Raw genomic sequence first — 17,270 nt, 5'->3', positions numbered from 1 at the left:
ACCCCTGAGCAGAGAAAACCATGTAGCTCTGCTGCACTACTGCACCTTCACCAGCCTTTCCCAGGCTCCCTCCTCTCCTCAACAGGGTGAGAAATACCTGAACCTTCCCCAAACTTACAGTCAGGAGACACAGTGAAAAACTGAAGGCAAGTGATGCACAAATATCAGAAAAGGATTTAACATGACGGAAGGTGAGAGTGTAGTAATTCAATTGCAGTTCGGTCTTTGCCAGCTTTTGTCCTATTTGTAAAGGCTGAGTCAACAACAAACCAACCATGACTCCACTGACAGTTCACATAATGTAAGCAGTATTAGCGTGGCTTTAATGATTTATATGAGGATTCTTCCACTAGGTTGTCCTCTTCCAACATTTAGGCCATGGTAAGGAAATAGATGAAAATCAATTGAAAAGCCAAAGTCTTTTGGTGGTACAACAGTTCATTTGAGGCAGCATAGCGAGCATGACAGACAGACAGGCTCATCAACTACACACAAAAAAAAGAAGAAAAAACAATCAATTAAAAAAATAATCAATTCTTTGATTTTAGGAATTTGGGAATTGGAAGTCAACTCTAAAGTTTTGGCCTCTATTCCACATAGTGATGCTCAAATTATCCATTATCTAGAGGGCACACAATCACTGGTGTGAAATGATACCAAACAAATCTGCCTTCCTGTGGATTTGTTAAATAATTTGATTCTTTCCATAGCTGACATGCTTTATCTAAGCGCATTTCACAAAAGATTTAACTAGCTCTGTTTGAACAGCAAATTTTAGGACTGTTATCCACAAAATAATGACTATAAGACTCTAGAATGAGTTTTATACACTCCTGCAAATGTCTACAGTTTCCTTGAGGGTGTAAAATCTGAATACTTATGTATGGAAATGTGTGTAAAAGATCCTCAGTAACCTTTGGCCCACTTGCCAAATTGTTCAAGTTACGACACCGCTGTAACAGATTCTTTCTAGACGGGACAGTTACAGTGACCCATGACCTTTGCATTTTACAGCTCACAAAAACGGTGCCATCACAAACGTGTCAGGAATAACACGGATCAAACAGAATTTAGGAACTTCAGGACTGTTCATCATTTGAAAAGCATTACAAATTTATCATTTTATCATTTAATCATTTTATTTAGCCGTTTCCATTCAAACTGTACAAAGCTAAATGGGCAAAAAAGGCAGGTAATGATATACAGTTCTACCTTCTTGGGACAGATTTCTTTATACTCAGTGCATCTGAATTCATCGCATGCTGTTGTCTGACCTAAATATAACTAAACACTTCATGACTTGTCCTTTTTCTTCTTTTTCTTCTTGTGGTGTCTCTCGTCAGGAGAATGGGAATCCCTGCAGACAAAGAGAGAGTAAAGGGTTCAACACACACTGATGTGAGGAAGCTGGTCACATCTAAAACACCTAAATAATTTGGAGTTTGATTATATATATATATATATATATATATATATATATATATATATATATATATATATATAAAATTTTTGTAAGGAAATATATTTTTTTGTGCCAAAAAGGTTGTTTTAATTGTTCGTATTTCATTGCTGCATAAATAGTTCGTCACGTCTGTGTGTTCCGTGAGTTTTTAAAAATAGTTCTGAATTGTACCATAATAATAAACTACTCAACTTGTGGTGAAATGTTGATGCACTTAAAAGTTTTCTAAAGAACCATGACTGAATCAAACTGCTGTGATGTCTGGGAATTACCTGTATAATAGTCAAATCAATGCCTCACCTTCTTCTGCTTTTGCTCTCCCTCTCTTGGCTACGATCACGACTGCGTTTCCGGGGGCGTCTGTGGTGGGAGCTTCTTTCTTCCCTGGAGCTTGTGTGAGACTCATGTGACTCAATAGACCCAGAACGGCCTTCACCTGATGGCCTCCTACACCATAAAAACACCAAGAGCCAATTAACCAGACTATATTGATAACAGAACAAAAGGATACCGACTGCATCACTTCAGTCCATATTTTCCCATTGCTAATATATGTAGACATGCACAATTTTTAGGCTCATCAGTAAATTTATACTACAGTATGTTTTCCCACTTTTACACAAAAACAACAGCAGCTTTGTTTACTAAAGTAGTCAACCTTACCTGTGGGGGTGTTGTGCTGCTTTGGACTCTTCCTCTTTCTCCTCCTGCCACAGTTTGGCTAGCTCCCCTGAATGAATATCAATCACTTCACGAATAACCTGTAGAAAAACAGGGCCACAAAGTTGATTACAATACCCTGTAGATCGACTCTGTAGACAACGGGGCCTAAGAAGTGCACATCAATTTCTATCTAAATCTATCCTTAAGATAAATTTACTAGTCACAAATCATACTCCCCAAAGCCTGTGGCACAGCACCATAATTCATATACCAGCTAGGTAACATCTCCATGTCAAATTCACTTTTTGTAAATTTTTACATATCATTTTAAGATCAAATTTGTACATTTGAATGTTTATAAATGAGGCCTAGAGTTCCCACTCATTTTTAGGATATCAGTATCCAGGGCAAATTCTGTGACACCTGTTGCTTATAAGAAGTCAACTTAAACACAACTACCAACATCCTGCAAAATTTTGTGGATACAGTCTAATTCCAAACTACAACACGTATGAATAGACACTATGCAATTATAGTGGATTAATGGTCCAACTTTACACTTTTCCAGGTAATTTTATCAACATTTCTTTCTTACGCATGATTAGAAAACTAGTCTATAAATTTCCAAGTTTTCCAAAACACATCGGAACTGATCGTACTTGTCAGTCCTTGCTGACCAAGGTCTGCCTACTTCAGCATTCTGCCCCACAACACATCCAAATCACAGACAATGTAAATGTTTTTGCACAAGCTCTATCAAATTAGGCCAATGAGAAGAGAAAAGATGAGCTAGATTACACACCTCTGTGTAAGACTTCTTGGTGATGTGAACGTTCTTTGCTCTGTACGACTGTCGGCGTCTCTTGTAATCTCTCATCTCAGCTAAAACCTCAAGGTGAGACTTCGGGCCACTCTGGTCCTCATCTATGTTTACAGAATTCAGAAATTACTATAACAGGATGCTCTGGCAAAGAAGTGCAACACATTTCTACCTTAAATCCACAATCCAGAGGTGAGGCAAGTCCCAGGGAATATTCATTGACTTTTGTAGCTACTAACCAGAATCCCATTTCTACAACTGTATCACCAAATCATACAGTACGATTAGTTAAAAAGCAATCTATTCATGTTATTGATCATTTTCACCACCAGTTGCTAAGTAAATAAGTAGTTGCGTTACTCTAAGCTGCTTCCTACCATAAACCATGTTTTAGCAAAGACAAAAATAGAACAGAACAAAACATTCGACTTGATGTTTGTCTTAAACTGCTGGTTTACTCGCTTATGCATTTTTTGGCAAAGTGGTGAACTTCAATCCATCCTTGCTTATAAAGGCAGCTATTCCTGGATACTCCTTTTATAGTCAAACAGATCACCTGTTGTTTGCCCAATACTGCCCTTGTCTCAACATTTTTTGGAATGTGCTCCAGGTTGCATTTCAGAATGAGTGTACATTTATAAAAAACAATGAAGTAGATGAGGTAAAAATGTAACATCTTCTCTTTGTTCTGTTTTCATGTAAACACAGATACAAAGTGGATTTACATCTGCTTATGTTTTTATTTGCATTTCATATGTGCAAATCTTTTTTGGAACTGACACTTTTTTGGTAGAAGAATTTGCCAATAATATGAATGTTTAAAAGAGTGCTAGGGACTTCTTTGCTTTACTTCTTTCTTCACTTTGAAAGACTGTTGTAGAAAGACAATGGAACACTTGAAGACGTGTTATCATGAATAAAAACATCATGAATACAGTGAGCAACAGTCATTTGTTAAAAAGCACCCCGTTTGTATTCTGTTGCTTTAACAAATACTTACCTTTATTAAGCTTAGAGACAAGATCTACGTAAAGATCCTCATTGCTGGACGCCTGTCCGTTTGCTCTCCGCTGGACGGCCTTTTGAATAACATGATCATACAAAGCCAGTCGGTCAGCAACTGTGAGGTCACAAACTGCTCGCTTGTGGTTCTGTGGCACATCTGCAGGATCAGTGGAGTAATCACCTAAAAAGGAGTTGTATACAAACAGAGATCAAACAAATTATTCACAGCTTCTCAGATTCTTATCAGTATCAAATAACATACAAACTAAAAGGTTAATAAAATAAAATTGTACACATAAATGACACAGATTCTCCCAACATGTAACAGGAGACCAGAGTCATCATGTTACAAAAAGTCTGTAGATTCTGTAATGCATCTGTAAGCACATTTTTCCACATGTAAAAGATGCAATACTACTCATTTCAAAACGTGTAAAAAGACCACTTAAAAGGATATATTTAAAAGGATACAGCAAGTATGAGTGGAAATATGTCTTGACCAGACATCCTCTAATACTCACCCATGTTACTAGAAAAAATACAGAACACAAATAAATAATGACAGTATTGACTTAAATGAAACAAAAGATTTTCAGCTGATAAATTCTTGGTCACAGGATATGGCTGTAAATAAAACACATACTGATATCGTCTTTATAAAGAAAGGTTAAAAAGTCAGCAACAAATGAACCCTGACTGCACAGGCAATAAAAAAAAAAACAAAAAAAAAAAACAAAACAAAAAAAAAAAAACAATGTACTGAACTTTGTCCAAATGATCACAGCCGTGATCAGTACAAAGCTGTGTTAAACTGGACAGGTAGAATAAAGTAAGAATGTAAAAGAAAAATGTAGAGCCTGAAAAATGTGGGCTGTTTATGTAAAAATAGGACAGCCTTGTTTAAGAGCTTACTCTGGCAGTAGAATCCTGCAGATGGAACAGGAGGCACCCTCGCCCGGGCCTGCAGGATTACCTGCTGTTGTTCATGTTTATCTGTTAGGAGATGGATATCATTATAAAATAAATAACAGATGCCAATCTCTTCAAGTAATTTCTGTAGTAATTATTTTCTGATGGTACACATGACCATCAGAAACAAAAATGTAATGAATACACTTAGTCCCACCTCATACGCCCATTACATGAGTGAAATAGCAGACCTTTGAACAGTGGCCCCTCTTTGCGTGCAACTCACCCAGTTTTATGCTGGGAATGTTAGCCCTCTCATAGCAGAAGGATGGATCACACATCTCTGCCTAAGGACAAGCAGTAAGCACAAGATTTTGAAACAAATCTGGTATAGTCACAAATCCCCCCCCTGCCCTTTTAAGTGCATCAGTCACAAAAAGGAGCAAAGTGCAAGTTTCTACATTCAGGATGAGGGAAAATTAAGTAGTCATGTGTATAACAAAGCCAGCAACCTCTTACATCACAACACTGATGTTAAAACAACTTCCTATGATGTTGTGGGGGGGGTCTTAAATGAAAAAGGCATTTCATTTAAGAATATATATTCTTACAAAAAGGCAACAATATTCTAGCTCTATCTATTTACCTGACCTTGGACAGAGATTAGCAGTAATAATTATACAGGGCATACATTATACTGTATACTCTTTACCTGATCCTCTTTGGAGTATCCTAACTGGAAGAGCTGGCATGTTGCTTTGTGTTTCTCCATACTCCTACAGGGAACTGTGTGATTTGCATCATAGCAACACACATCCATCTTCTCCTGCTTCAAAAGGGAATAAGGAAACATTTAAAGTCCTTAAGTATTGGTTATCATTATTCTTTTAGCCAGTGCCAAGATGCAGACACTAACAGCTCATTCTGCTTAAAAGGACACACTGACTATGTCCATAAAAGCTTACTGTGCATTGTATACTGCATACTGAATACTGAACCAGCATAATACTACTGCAAACTACTTCTCATAACAGTATTCAGTAGTCTTTCCCAATGCTGGTCGTGTAGGTCATCTGCCCTGCACTTTGTGTTTTCCCCACGGTAACACAACTGGACCAACTAATGAACCAATTAGAATGGCACTGCAGGTCAGAGACAGCAATTAAAAATGATGTTTGCTCCATGGACAACAAAAGACGCACAAATTGTTTCAGAAAGCTTGATAAAAGTTTTCATATTTCTGTTTTAAAACTCCAGAAGTAATAAAATGGGCATGTTTTAAACGTACCATGTAGAGACGTACCCAACACCTGACTTTAATGGTGTTCATGTGCTGCCTTTTAGGGGGAAACCCGTTTTTTTTCCTGATAAAACCGAGACCACTTGAAAGCAACATTACATCCTGCTGAAAAAACTACATTTTGGATTGCAGCATATAGCAGCATTGCTTCCATCGTTGGTGTACTGGAGAAATTAACACTGTTCCCAAACTGCACACTACTTGCTAGTTTAGGCCACATTGGCACGAAGCTACTTCGAACAGAGCCACAGTGCTGCTGATGCGATTAGTGAATTGGCACCGGCAGCAAAATTAGAAATATTGTAAATCTGTTGCCATGTTTAGAGCTTTTCAATTTTATGTGAATCCCAATGGCATTCCTTTGTTTCTGTTTTTCTTTCTTCTTTATTTATTTAGTTTGTTTATTCTGGGATGTGAAAGCTGTAAGGCATCCGATTGTAATACCTGTCTGTAATATATATGACTATATGCTTGAAATAAAAAGGCTAGAGAAAAAAAAGAAATAATCATTTTCAGCTCACTAAACATGAGTGGGTTCTCCAGCGCTGAGATGACAGGAGGAACCAACAAACCTGCCTTTTGTTCTGCCGTTTTTCTTTTTTCTCCACGCCTGTTAAATACGGTCTTAGTGTGAAAAAGTCTCGGCCAGCGTCCAAAACTGCATTACTACACTAACGGTGAACTAGCTAAGCTATAGTCTTTCTTGTGGAGAAAGCGCGTGTATGTTTAACACTGGAATTAAATAAATGATGTGTTAAATACGGCATCTTGGACAGTAAAGCGGACTCCAGAGCACCTCAGCTCCTGTGGCCGTTAGCGATAGCTTTTTTAACTTTATTGTACAAAGAACATGCATGCATACCAAAAGGCGCAATTTACATACAAAAAGGCGCAATTTACATACAAAAAGGCGCAATTTACAAGAGCACTGCAAGTAAAGGAAAAGAAAAAAGGATGGGTGCAACCAAGGACGAACATAAATAAATAGAATACAGAAGAAAGGAAAAAAGAGATACATAACAGAGAGCTGGGTTTAGGCGCTAAACCATAGTCTCCAGCTGAAGAGCGGAGCTGGTGGGCGTAACGTCACTGCGCATCCAGTCTAAGAGCTTCGCCACACAAAACTGAGCCATCGTGAAAAACACAGAAGGTTGGCTGAACCTTAAAGCATTCGGCTTTGCGGACGACACGTTTCCCCGGCTGATAACAGTGTTTATGAGGAAGTCGTCGCTGAGCAATGTAAAAGGAGTCTCTGTCAGGGAAGCCGTTGGCGGCGGTTAGCTCGCTCGCTAACAGTTAGCCTACCTGTGAGTTAGTCTCGCAGTCCGGCTCCCATCCCAGCGCGCTGAACACCTCTGCCAGCTGCCCGCGGCAGCTTTCTGTAAACTCTGTCAGCTCCTGCAAACTCCGTAAACGATCCTGGGCGCCTTCTGAAGTAAACTCTGCACACATTTTTGCTTCTGAACAGGAGAAAGACAAAAAACCGCAAACAGCCCCGCCGAGCTCCGCTAGCTAACCATGACCTCTGATGATGCACACGCCGCGTAAGCCGGAAGAAGAATCCTCCTGCCGTCCGCTTCGTTCCACAGGTCCTGGATCAGTTTTGGTCCACCTTGTAGCCAATGAGGAGCTCGGGATTGCGAGGGACGGCGATCCCAGATCAGCGAGCGGCGCCGCAAATGACAAGTCTCGTTTTTGGTTCAACAACAAGCACTGTCCTGTGTTTCTGGAGCCTGGACTGAAAGCTGCGGTGCAGTTTGATGTTTTATGTCAGTTACTGTTATTGATATGAAGTAGTGGAGCTGCTTGACTGGTTGTTTATGCTATCGAGGTTAGAAAATCACCGCCGTCATGAAACTAATCTTGCCGACTGGGAAGTAAATAACTAGCAGGTAAACAACACTGAGCCATCCTCGGTAAGTAGGGCTTCCGTTAGAGGTGATAAATGCGCACTGAGGACAGCAATAACATAAATATCCATGGTTTTCCAAGTAAATGTTTTACAGGAGTACGCTGAATGAAGGCATGTGAACGGAGAAAATCTGCTAAGAGAGTAACAGTTAATGCAAGTGCAGATAGACACGCAATCTGCCTGCTTTTCATTAGACTTAACGTTAGTGTTTGTCGTTGTGCCCCAGGTATGAGGGAGATGTACGGAGCAGGGCCATGTTTTACTATTCTACGGAGCTGGTGACATCCTGTATAAATAAAAAATAATGCGTGGCCACGACTTGGTAAGCCGTGGGATCGAGATAATTAAGTCGTGGCCACACCTTAGGAAAGCGTCAGATCCTAACGCGTGGCCATGACTTAGTAAGCCGTGATCTCGTTCCCACACCTTACTAATAATGGCCACGCATTAGGATCTCGTTCCCATGCATTAATAAGACATGGCCACACATTATTTTTATTTATACAGGATGTCACCAGCCGGGCTCCGTGCTAGCCGAAGGGATATCCCGAGTTTTGGCTAACAGACCAGATTCATGAAATTCCCCCAGGTTCTCTGTTTATATTTTTAAAGCTAGGCATCATATTGACTTTAGTCAGGTAACTACTGTCGGATGGTAGGTTTAGGTTAGATTTCTCAAAAGCAGGATTTCTCAGTTAGCCAGATAACTTAAGCCAAAAGGCAAACCTGAAAAGGTCGAGGACAGCTTGTCATATGAAATACCCCCTGTTGTCTGCTAGAGCTGAAAGATGAGTGCATTTTATGTTGAAGTTGCAATTTAAAAGAGTGCAGTTTTCAAATAGCAGAAGTGCTGCAATATGTTCACCATAGCCTACATTATTAAGTGGGCAAATTTAACCTAATAACAGAGTTTGTGAACTGCCTGTAGAGAAGTTAGACCAGTCAGAGGCAACCAAACCTCCATGTGCTGTAACATCACAACCATAACTTACTGGCAGTCTGGCGCACTACATAGAGGCCAGAAAAGTGGATATTCTGGTCATGTTGACAAAAAAGAAAGAAAAAAAAAAGAAAATATTTGGCAATCAAATTGCAGTCGGAATATTAGTTTTTCCCCAGAACATTCAGCCCTACTCTCTCCTACTCTCTACCTACCTACAAACTCAGAAAACCAAGAAGCCAAACACTCTTAGCAAAAAGGGCTCTGTGTAGTCCCAGAAAAGCTTTATGACTTGCAACAAGGGCCAAACCTGTTTTAGTGTTACATAGCAGTGGTTCTCAAAGCAGTCCTCAGGGACCCCCAATATACCAATATACTTGGATTGAAGAGAAAATGTGGACCATCTGGGGGTCTCTAAGGAACTCTTTGAGAACCACTGCTATATAGAAACAAAATGTTATTAACACAACTACATACAACAGCTTTTACATCATAGAGAATTAAGATGGTGTTTTTTAGTTGTCACAGTTAAATAAATGACCATTGGCTAAAAGAAACCCTAAGGAACATCTTTTTAGGGATGTATGAGCCACTGAGACACTAAAACAGCGTTTTGCATTTTATATTCCTGTCATCTAACTGTTTCTCAAAGACTGTAGCTGCACATTGATCTGTACATTTTTAAACCAGCATTTAGAAAATTGCTCTCAAATCATGATAGATTTCTAATTGTATATTTCTATCTTGAAAATAGGATTTGTTTCTGGAGAAATCTTCAGATAAAGCAGAAAAAATATGGGAAATCAGCTGGCTGGAATCGCTCCCTCACAGATACTGTCTGTCGACAGCTATTTCTCAGACATCCATGATTATGAATATGACAAAAGTCTGGGCAGCACCAGATTTTTCAAGGTGGCCAGAGCGAAACACAGAGAGGGTTTAGTGGTGGTGAAGGTCTTTGCCATTCAGGATCCCTCATTGCCTCTAACCAGCTACAAGCAAGAGCTAGAGGAACTGAAGATCAGACTACATTCTTGCCAGAACTGTTTGCCCTTTCAGAAGGCCACGCTCACAGAGAAGGCAGCCATTCTCTTTCGGCAGTATGTTCGGGACAACCTGTATGATCGTATCAGCACACGACCATTCCTCAACAATGTGGAGAAGAAATGGATCGCGTTCCAGATCCTTAATGCTGTGGACCAGGCCCATAAATCAGGTGTGCGTCACGGTGACATCAAGACAGAGAATATTATGGTGACGAGCTGGAACTGGGTGCTGCTTACAGACTTTGCTAGTTTTAAACCCACATACCTGCCTGAGGACAATCCAGCAGACTTCAACTACTTCTTCGATACATCTCGAAGGAGAACATGCTACATAGCTCCAGAGAGATTTGTAGATGGCAGTATGTTTACCACAGAAAGTGACCAGACCACTCCACTCGTGGACCTAACAAGCAATAGTCAGAGGACCAGAGGAGAACTCAAACAGCCTATGGACATTTTCTCAGCTGGTATAAATTAGATTCACTAATTTAGTCCTTTTTTCTAAACATTATGAAGCTATGTGAGGATTTTCTAACAGTGTTTTTGTTTTTCAGGCTGTGTAATCGCTGAACTGTTCACAGAGGGGGTGCCGCTTTTTGATCTCTCCCAGTTGCTGGCCTATCGCAAGGGACATTTTCAAACTGAACAGGTTTTGATGAAAATTGAGGACCGAAGTATCAGAGAACTGGTATTTGAACTTGTTTTTTTACACATTATTCATTTTTTTAATGTACAGGCATGTCTTATGGCCTATGCCTACAGCAAAAGGTTAATACAGCACTTTAACCGTTTGTTACCTTTTCAACATTTTCAAGATTCAATATGTGTCATAATATCTGTAGGTTGCCCAGATGGTACAGCGAGAACCTGAAAAACGTCTGACAGCAGAAGACTACTTGAAACAGCAGCGAGGAAAGGCATTTCCAGATATCTTCTACACCTTCCTTCAACCATATATGGCCCAGTTTGCCAAAGAGACCTTCCAGTCTGCAGATGAGCGAGTGTTAGTGATTCGAAAGGACCTGGATAATATCCTTCATAACCTGTGTGGTGGAGGAGGAAGGGAGGCAGGGAAGGCTGAGAAGCAAGAGAAAGCATCTCAGGAGCTTGGATCGACTAAAGAACATGGGCTGGTGGTGCTAGTGTCAGTAATCACCTCCTGCCTGCAGACGCTGCGCTCCTGTGATTCTAAGCTGGCGGCGCTGGAGTTGGTGCTCCACCTGGCCAGCCGACTGAGTGTGGAAATACTGCTGGACCGAATCACTCCTTACTTATTGCACTTCTGCAATGACTCAGTGCCTCGCGTCAGAGCTGAGGCTGTGCGCACACTAGCTAAAGTTCTGGCACTTGTCAAAGAGGTTCCCCGCAATGATGTTAACATCTACCCAGAATACATCCTACCTGGCATTGCACATTTGGCACAAGATGAGGCAACTATTGTCAGGCTTGCTTATGCAGGTAATAGAGAGCTAATATAGAAAAGTAAACGCTGTGCTTAAACTCAAACTACTGAAGCAAATAAATGTATCAATGAGCAGTTATCTTCATACTGTTTCATCAAATTGGTATTGTTTTACATTAGAAAACATTGCCCACCTGGCTGAGACAGCTCTGCGTTTTCTGGAGCTGGTGCAGGAGAATAACTTGAATTCCGAACAGGACCTAAATGGAGAAGATGCTGAGGAAACTCTTCACCCCAATGAAAACTATGATTCAGGTACCTGACAGTTTAGTAGCCATTTCCATGTTCTTCAAGATTTCAAGTAATAGACATTTACATAATTTAGATGTGCAGTACTACGATTCAACAATATAAAATCAATTGCTATAGTAATGTTTTTCCCCATTTTATATACAATAACAATTTATGTTGATTTAACTAGCTAATGTAAAGTACATCGTTAAGTTTTTCATACATCAGTAAGTTTTTTTAGATTTTTCTTTCTATTATATCAAGTATTTTGGGAGCAGCAAGGTATTTAGGGCTAACATAAAGCTTTTAAATACCCAAGCATTCGTTTGTTATGCTGCTGTTTGGTTCTCTATTTAGAATCATCTTTTTTCATTCTTTTCACAACGGTCACAAACAGCAACGATACTTAAGAAATCAGGCAAGTCCCTAAAATATCAAACAGACACAAAAATACTCAATACCAAATGTACAGTTAGAGGATGCTATACCATGGAGGCATGACAAGCTTGATGAATCATCTAAAATAGAGTACCTAATATAGTATGGCAGTACTCATTAGAGCTTGACATTTTTGTCTGAACCCAGAGGAACCTGGCTGCTCAGGTTTGGTTGGGTTTGGACATCATTTTCCAAGTATGTATGGTGCTTTAATCTGGCATGTTGGAGTCACCCACTCATACTGATGATATAATTTAGTACAAAGTTTGACAAGGCCTGCACTATTATTTCCCACTCATCCATGAAAAAAATGAATGAGTGGGGAATAAACATTTAATCAAAGTGCTGATTAGTACAGGCAAAAGAGAGTTTGATTTGTTTGCAAAGATTTTTTTATGTTGCATGTTCAATATGTTATATGTAAACAAATAGAGCTTTTAGATTAAACAGAAGAAGAATTGCAATATAAGCACAGTACAGCATGAGAACAGCACAGTATGGAGCATTTATCCAAAACGCATTTTGGACTGACAAATCAATTAATTTTGGACAGGTTGCTATTTTATTATGTTATATATTTCCCATTGTAAAAAACAGCAAACTAGCCAAATAAAATAACTCAATACATAAACAGTAACTAAACTTATAAACTACAACTAAAATTACAACTAAAACTGTGATGATGAGAAATAAAATGAAATTTTAATTAATTACATACATGACAAATGCTATATGAGTGATAAAAGAGACTGTATTTAAACAGGAGGGTTACATTTGTGATTTTTCCCCACAGCAACACACATTGAGCTAGCAGATGGGCTTTAGTCTGACTCTTAATCCACTGTTGCCACTTACGAGATGTAGTTTGAATTGCACTAATGAACAAGCTTTAAAATATGCTTAATTAAGAAATGCAAATATTGTTTTTAACGGTGACTTTAAGAATGAGTGTTTAGTACTCAGAGATAACAACTAGTATTCAGAAAGTGTTAAATGCTGTTCAGGCTGTACTGTCAACTATTAACAATAGTTTTGGCGAGTTATCTGCCTCAAAATTTGATCTCCACTTTTGGAGTATGTGGCATTCTGTATATACATTTTATTATAACCTCATTCTCTTCGCAGAACTGCAGGCGCTGCATGAAATGGTTCAGCAGAAGGTGGTGACGCTCCTCAGTGACCCCGAGAACATTGTGAAACAAACTCTGATGGAGAACGGCATCACACGTCTCTGCGTGTTCTTTGGTAGACAGAAGGCCAATGACGTGCTCCTTTCCCACATGATCACTTTCCTTAATGACAAAAACGACTGGCACCTCCGTGGAGCCTTCTTTGACAGTATTGTGGGTAAGTTACTTTTTTTTTACCCTCATTGATGCAAAAGCAAAACAATTTCCTCAACTTTCTTGGACACAACGTTGACCTTTTTTTGCAGGGGTAGCAGCTTATGTGGGGTGGCAGAGCTCATCCATCCTGAAGCCATTACTACAGCAGGGCCTCAGTGATGTGGAGGAGTTTGTCATTTATAAAGCCCTCAATGCTCTGACTTGCATGTGCCAGTTGGGACTGCTGCAGAAACCACACATCTATGAGTTTGTCAGTGACATTGGTAAGAGAGAGCATGTCTATGTTCATAGTATTCAAATTTTCATTAGTTATAAATTACATTCATAGTTGTACACTCATTTATCAGGGTAACTTGAAATAAATTGTATGTAAGAAGGTTAATTGAAGAAAGTAATGATTTCATAACATCATATTTGTTGTCTTGCTAGCTCCTTTCTTGTGCCATCCCAATCTGTGGATCCGTTACGGGGCTGTAGGATTTATCACTGTAGTTGCACAGCACCTAAACATTGCAGATGTTTACTGCAAGCTCATGCCCCACCTCAACCCTTTCATTACCCAGCCTATTATACAGGTGAGACTGCACATCAAAAGCGTCACCCATGCAGAATCTTGAATCCTCAGATATCCCCAGTCCATATGTGGAAATTAAGCAGCGTAATTCAGATTCATTGTCTATTGTCATTATCATTTCTTAAGGACATCTTCATGAATATCAGCATCAATTGTTTGGTCAGAACTCCATATCCTTAGTAATAATTGATTTCCTTTCCTCTCTGACAGATTGATAAGGAGATTGTGTTGCTGAGTGTGCTTAAAGAACCGGTCAGTCGCTCCATCTTTGACTATGTGCTCCGCTCCAAAGACATTAGCAGCCTCTTCAGACACCTGCTGCTCCGTCAGAAGAAACGCAATGGCTCCATCCCAGAGTGCCCCATCCCTGAAGATCCTGCCATCGCTCAACTGCTCAAGAAACTTCTGTCTCAGGTCAGAGGAGAAACATCTGTATCCTCCTCAAACGTGTGAGAACAGTCCGGTTTCTCCATTTAGATACCACAGCTCACTCTCTTGTTGTCTATTGGCTGACGCTTTTGAGGTTCACAAAGTTTTGGGGTTGGATCACATTTACAATTACAGCATTTAGCAGACACTCTTATCCAGAGCGACTTACAAGAAGTGCTTTGTCTATCTAGAGAAAGTATCTTTGCTAGTTACCAATAGGCTAGAGAGAAAGACAGTCCTGAGCTCAGGTACTGCTAGAAACAAAAAGTCACTGTTGATACCCAGAAAAAAGGAACAGAGTTCAGTCTGCGTTTGAAAACAACAAGAGACTCTGCTGTTCGGACAGCCAGTGGGAGTTCATTCAGTACAGAGAACATTCTTGACGCTTGTCTTCAACGCGCCGTGAAGGATGGCGGGTCAAGCCGAGCTGTGCTCGAAGGGCTCGTGGTGCAGTTCGAGATTTCACCATTGCCATCAAGTAGGTGGGGGCTGGTCCATTTTTGGCTTTGTAGGCAAGCATTAGGGTTTTAAATCTGATGCATGCAGCTACAGGAAGCCAGTGAAGGGAGTGCAGCAGTGGGGTGACGTGGCTGAACTGGGGCAGATTGAAGATGAGCCATGGTGCCGCATTCTGGATGAGTTGCAGAGGCTTGATGGCCTGCATGGGAAGACCAGTCAAGAGCGAGTTGCAGTAGTCAAGCCTTGAGATGACAAGAGACTGCACTAGCACCTGCACGGCCTCTCGGGTGAGGAAGGGTCGGATCCTACGGATGTTGTACAGGAGATATCTGCATGACCGAGTTAAGTTCGCGATGTGAGTCGAGAACGATAACTGTCCACCCAGAATCACTTCTCGAATGAGATGGCAAGATGATGATGAGGACCTGTAGTTGCAGGGATTATTATCAGCTCAGTCTTGCTAGGATTGAGCTTCAGGTGGTGAGCTGCCATCCATGAAGAGATGTCAGGCAGACATGCTGAGATGTAACTGGAAACCTGTGTGTCAAGAGGGTGAGAAAGAAAACATTAGTTGAGTGTCATCAGCATAACAGTGATAAGAGAAGCCATGAGAAGATAATACATCACCAAGAGAGCTAGTGTAAAGAGAAAAGAGAAGGGGACCCAGCACTGAGCCTTGTGGGACACCAGTGGAGAGCGTGCATGGAGAGGATGTGAACCCTGATAAGGGTTACCTGATAAGAGTGGTCCTCCAGATAGAACTTGAACCACTTCCATGCATAGCCAGTGATTCCAAGATTGGTGAGGATGTCCAGTAAGGATCATATGGTTGACTGTATCAAAAGCTGCTGAGAGATCAAGAAGGAACAGGACAGATGACAGTTTGGCTGATCTTGCTGATTGGAGCTTCTCAGTCACTGTTATGAGAGCAGTTTTTGTTGAGTGCGCTGGTTTGAAGCCAGACTGGTTGGGGTCCTGGAGCTGGTTCTGTGTGAGAAAGAGAGAAAGTTGATTATAGACTGCATGTTCAAGAATTTTTGAAAGGAAAGAGATAAGTGATACTGGTCTGTAGTTTTTGAGCTGTCAAGCATGGGTTTCTTCAAGATTGGAGGTACTCTTGCAGTCTTGAAACTTCACCTGATGCCAAGGACTTGGCAATGAGAAAAGTGATGAAGGGCAGTAGGTCCTTGGAGATTGACAAACAATGCAGATGGGATTTGATCCAGTGGGCAGGTGGTTGGGTTACTGGATTTGATCAGTTGAAGGACAGCATCTGTGGAAAGAGAAGAAAAACAGTTTAAGGTATTGAGAACGAGAGGAGGCAGTCTAGTGGAAGGAGTGGGGACAGAAGGAAAAGACTGGCAGATTCTATCAACCTTCTCTTCAAAGAAGGTGACAGAGTCCTCAGGGGTGAGAGAACAGGGTGGAGGGGGAGGAGGAGGGTTGAGAAGAGAGGAGCTTGCATGTATCAGATGCTGATGTGTCCAGTTTCCCTCTGTAGAAAGATGACTTTGCAGCAGTAACTTCGAGTGAGATCACGCAGGTTTTTCTAGCATTTGGTGTAACAGCGGCTATAAACTTCTCTGGTTCTTCGGGATTTAGCCTTGTTTGCACAACCATCATTGAAAATTGGGCAATGTAATGATACATTTAAGTCATTGTGATAAATTACAACACTACAGGCTTTCTGAGTGTATCATAACTGTTGTCAGTACTAGAACACTGAACAACTTCATGTAACATACAAAAGACAAATTTATAGAGAGTTTGTAAACAACAACAACCAATGTATAGTACATTATGTTTGTTTTTACTAATTATTTGATTTTCCCCTCTTTTATTTCTTAAATAGTTTGTTTTTGCAAATGTTAAAAAAGTTATATTTCATATTTTTATTGTTTCTTTTTATAAAGTATTGTGTTATTTTTACAACCCCAATTCCAACGAAGTTGGGACGTTGTGTAAAACATAAATAAAAACAGAATACGATGATTTGCAAATCCTTTCCAATTTATATTCAATTGAATACACTACAAAGACAAGATATTTAATGATCGAACAGATAAACTTTATTGTTTTTTGCAAATATTCACTCATTTTGAATTTGATGCCTGCAACATGATCCAAAGAAGTTGGGACAGAGGCATGTTTATCACTGTGTTACATCACCTTTCCTTTTAACAACACTCAGTAAGCGTTTGGGAACTGAGGGCATTAATTGTTGAAGCTTTGTAGGTGGAATTCTTTCCCATTCTTGCTTGATGTACAACTTCA

The 17,270-nt window shown here is 40.1% G+C and overlaps 2 protein-coding genes across 5 annotated transcripts in view; one reads left to right on the top strand and one right to left on the bottom strand.

Annotated features, from left to right (window-relative positions):
- Positions 1–1,113: 1,113 nt before the first annotated feature.
- Positions 1,114–7,691, bottom strand: snrnp48 (small nuclear ribonucleoprotein 48 (U11/U12)). 2 transcript variants are annotated; one of them, XM_017714373.2, is made up of 9 exons: positions 7,465–7,691; positions 5,572–5,688; positions 5,146–5,206; positions 4,863–4,943; positions 3,946–4,131; positions 2,928–3,049; positions 2,126–2,223; positions 1,763–1,909; positions 1,114–1,357 (listed from the first exon to the last, which is right to left on the bottom strand). In XM_017714373.2, exons 1-9 carry the CDS (start codon positions 7,609–7,611, stop codon positions 1,294–1,296), a joined length of 1,023 nt encoding a protein of 340 aa, XP_017569862.1. In that variant the 5' UTR covers positions 7,612–7,691; the 3' UTR covers positions 1,114–1,293. The 2 variants fall into 2 exon arrangements, with proteins under 2 accessions (XP_017569862.1, XP_017569863.1); XM_017714374.2 differs by having other exon boundaries at positions 5,572–5,685.
- pik3r4 (phosphoinositide-3-kinase, regulatory subunit 4) overlaps positions 7,691–17,270 on the top strand; it is a 22,826-nt gene continuing 13,246 nt past the window's right edge. For 2 of the 3 annotated variants that reach the window (XM_037537019.1, XM_017714371.2), the window contains exons 1-9: positions 7,691–8,075; positions 9,766–10,524; positions 10,612–10,745; positions 10,900–11,515; positions 11,640–11,774; positions 13,314–13,535; positions 13,624–13,797; positions 13,964–14,109; positions 14,319–14,522. In XM_037537019.1, coding sequence (XP_037392916.1) covers positions 9,807–10,524; positions 10,612–10,745; positions 10,900–11,515; positions 11,640–11,774; positions 13,314–13,535; positions 13,624–13,797; positions 13,964–14,109; positions 14,319–14,522 — 2,349 coding nt within the window. In that variant the 5' untranslated portion in view covers positions 7,691–8,075; positions 9,766–9,806. The remainder of the gene's footprint in view (positions 8,076–9,765; positions 10,525–10,611; positions 10,746–10,899; positions 11,516–11,639; positions 11,775–13,313; positions 13,536–13,623; positions 13,798–13,963; positions 14,110–14,318; positions 14,523–17,270) is intronic. The other variant, XM_037537018.1, reaches the window with a different exon arrangement.

This window comes from Pygocentrus nattereri, chromosome 3, assembly GCF_015220715.1.
Source record: "Pygocentrus nattereri isolate fPygNat1 chromosome 3, fPygNat1.pri, whole genome shotgun sequence".
Classification (NCBI taxonomy): Eukaryota; Metazoa; Chordata; class Actinopteri; order Characiformes; family Serrasalmidae; genus Pygocentrus; species Pygocentrus nattereri.
Note: the sequence above shows the minus strand (reverse complement) of the source record. Positions and strands in the feature narration are given on the sequence as shown.

Bases quoted from the DNA above. Each gene is read 5' to 3' on its own strand.
- snrnp48 (XM_017714373.2), bottom strand. From the start codon at position 7,611: ATGTGTGCAGAGTTTACTTCAGAAGGCGCCCAGGATCGTTTACGGAGT. The intron at 5,689-7,464 runs GTAGGCTAACTG...TCCCTTTTGAAG, and splicing joins ACTGCGAGACTAACTCACAG to CAGGAGAAGATGGATGTGTG. The intron at 4,944-5,145 runs GTGAGTTGCACG...ATCTCCTAACAG, and splicing joins CATTCCCAGCATAAAACTGG to ATAAACATGAACAACAGCAG.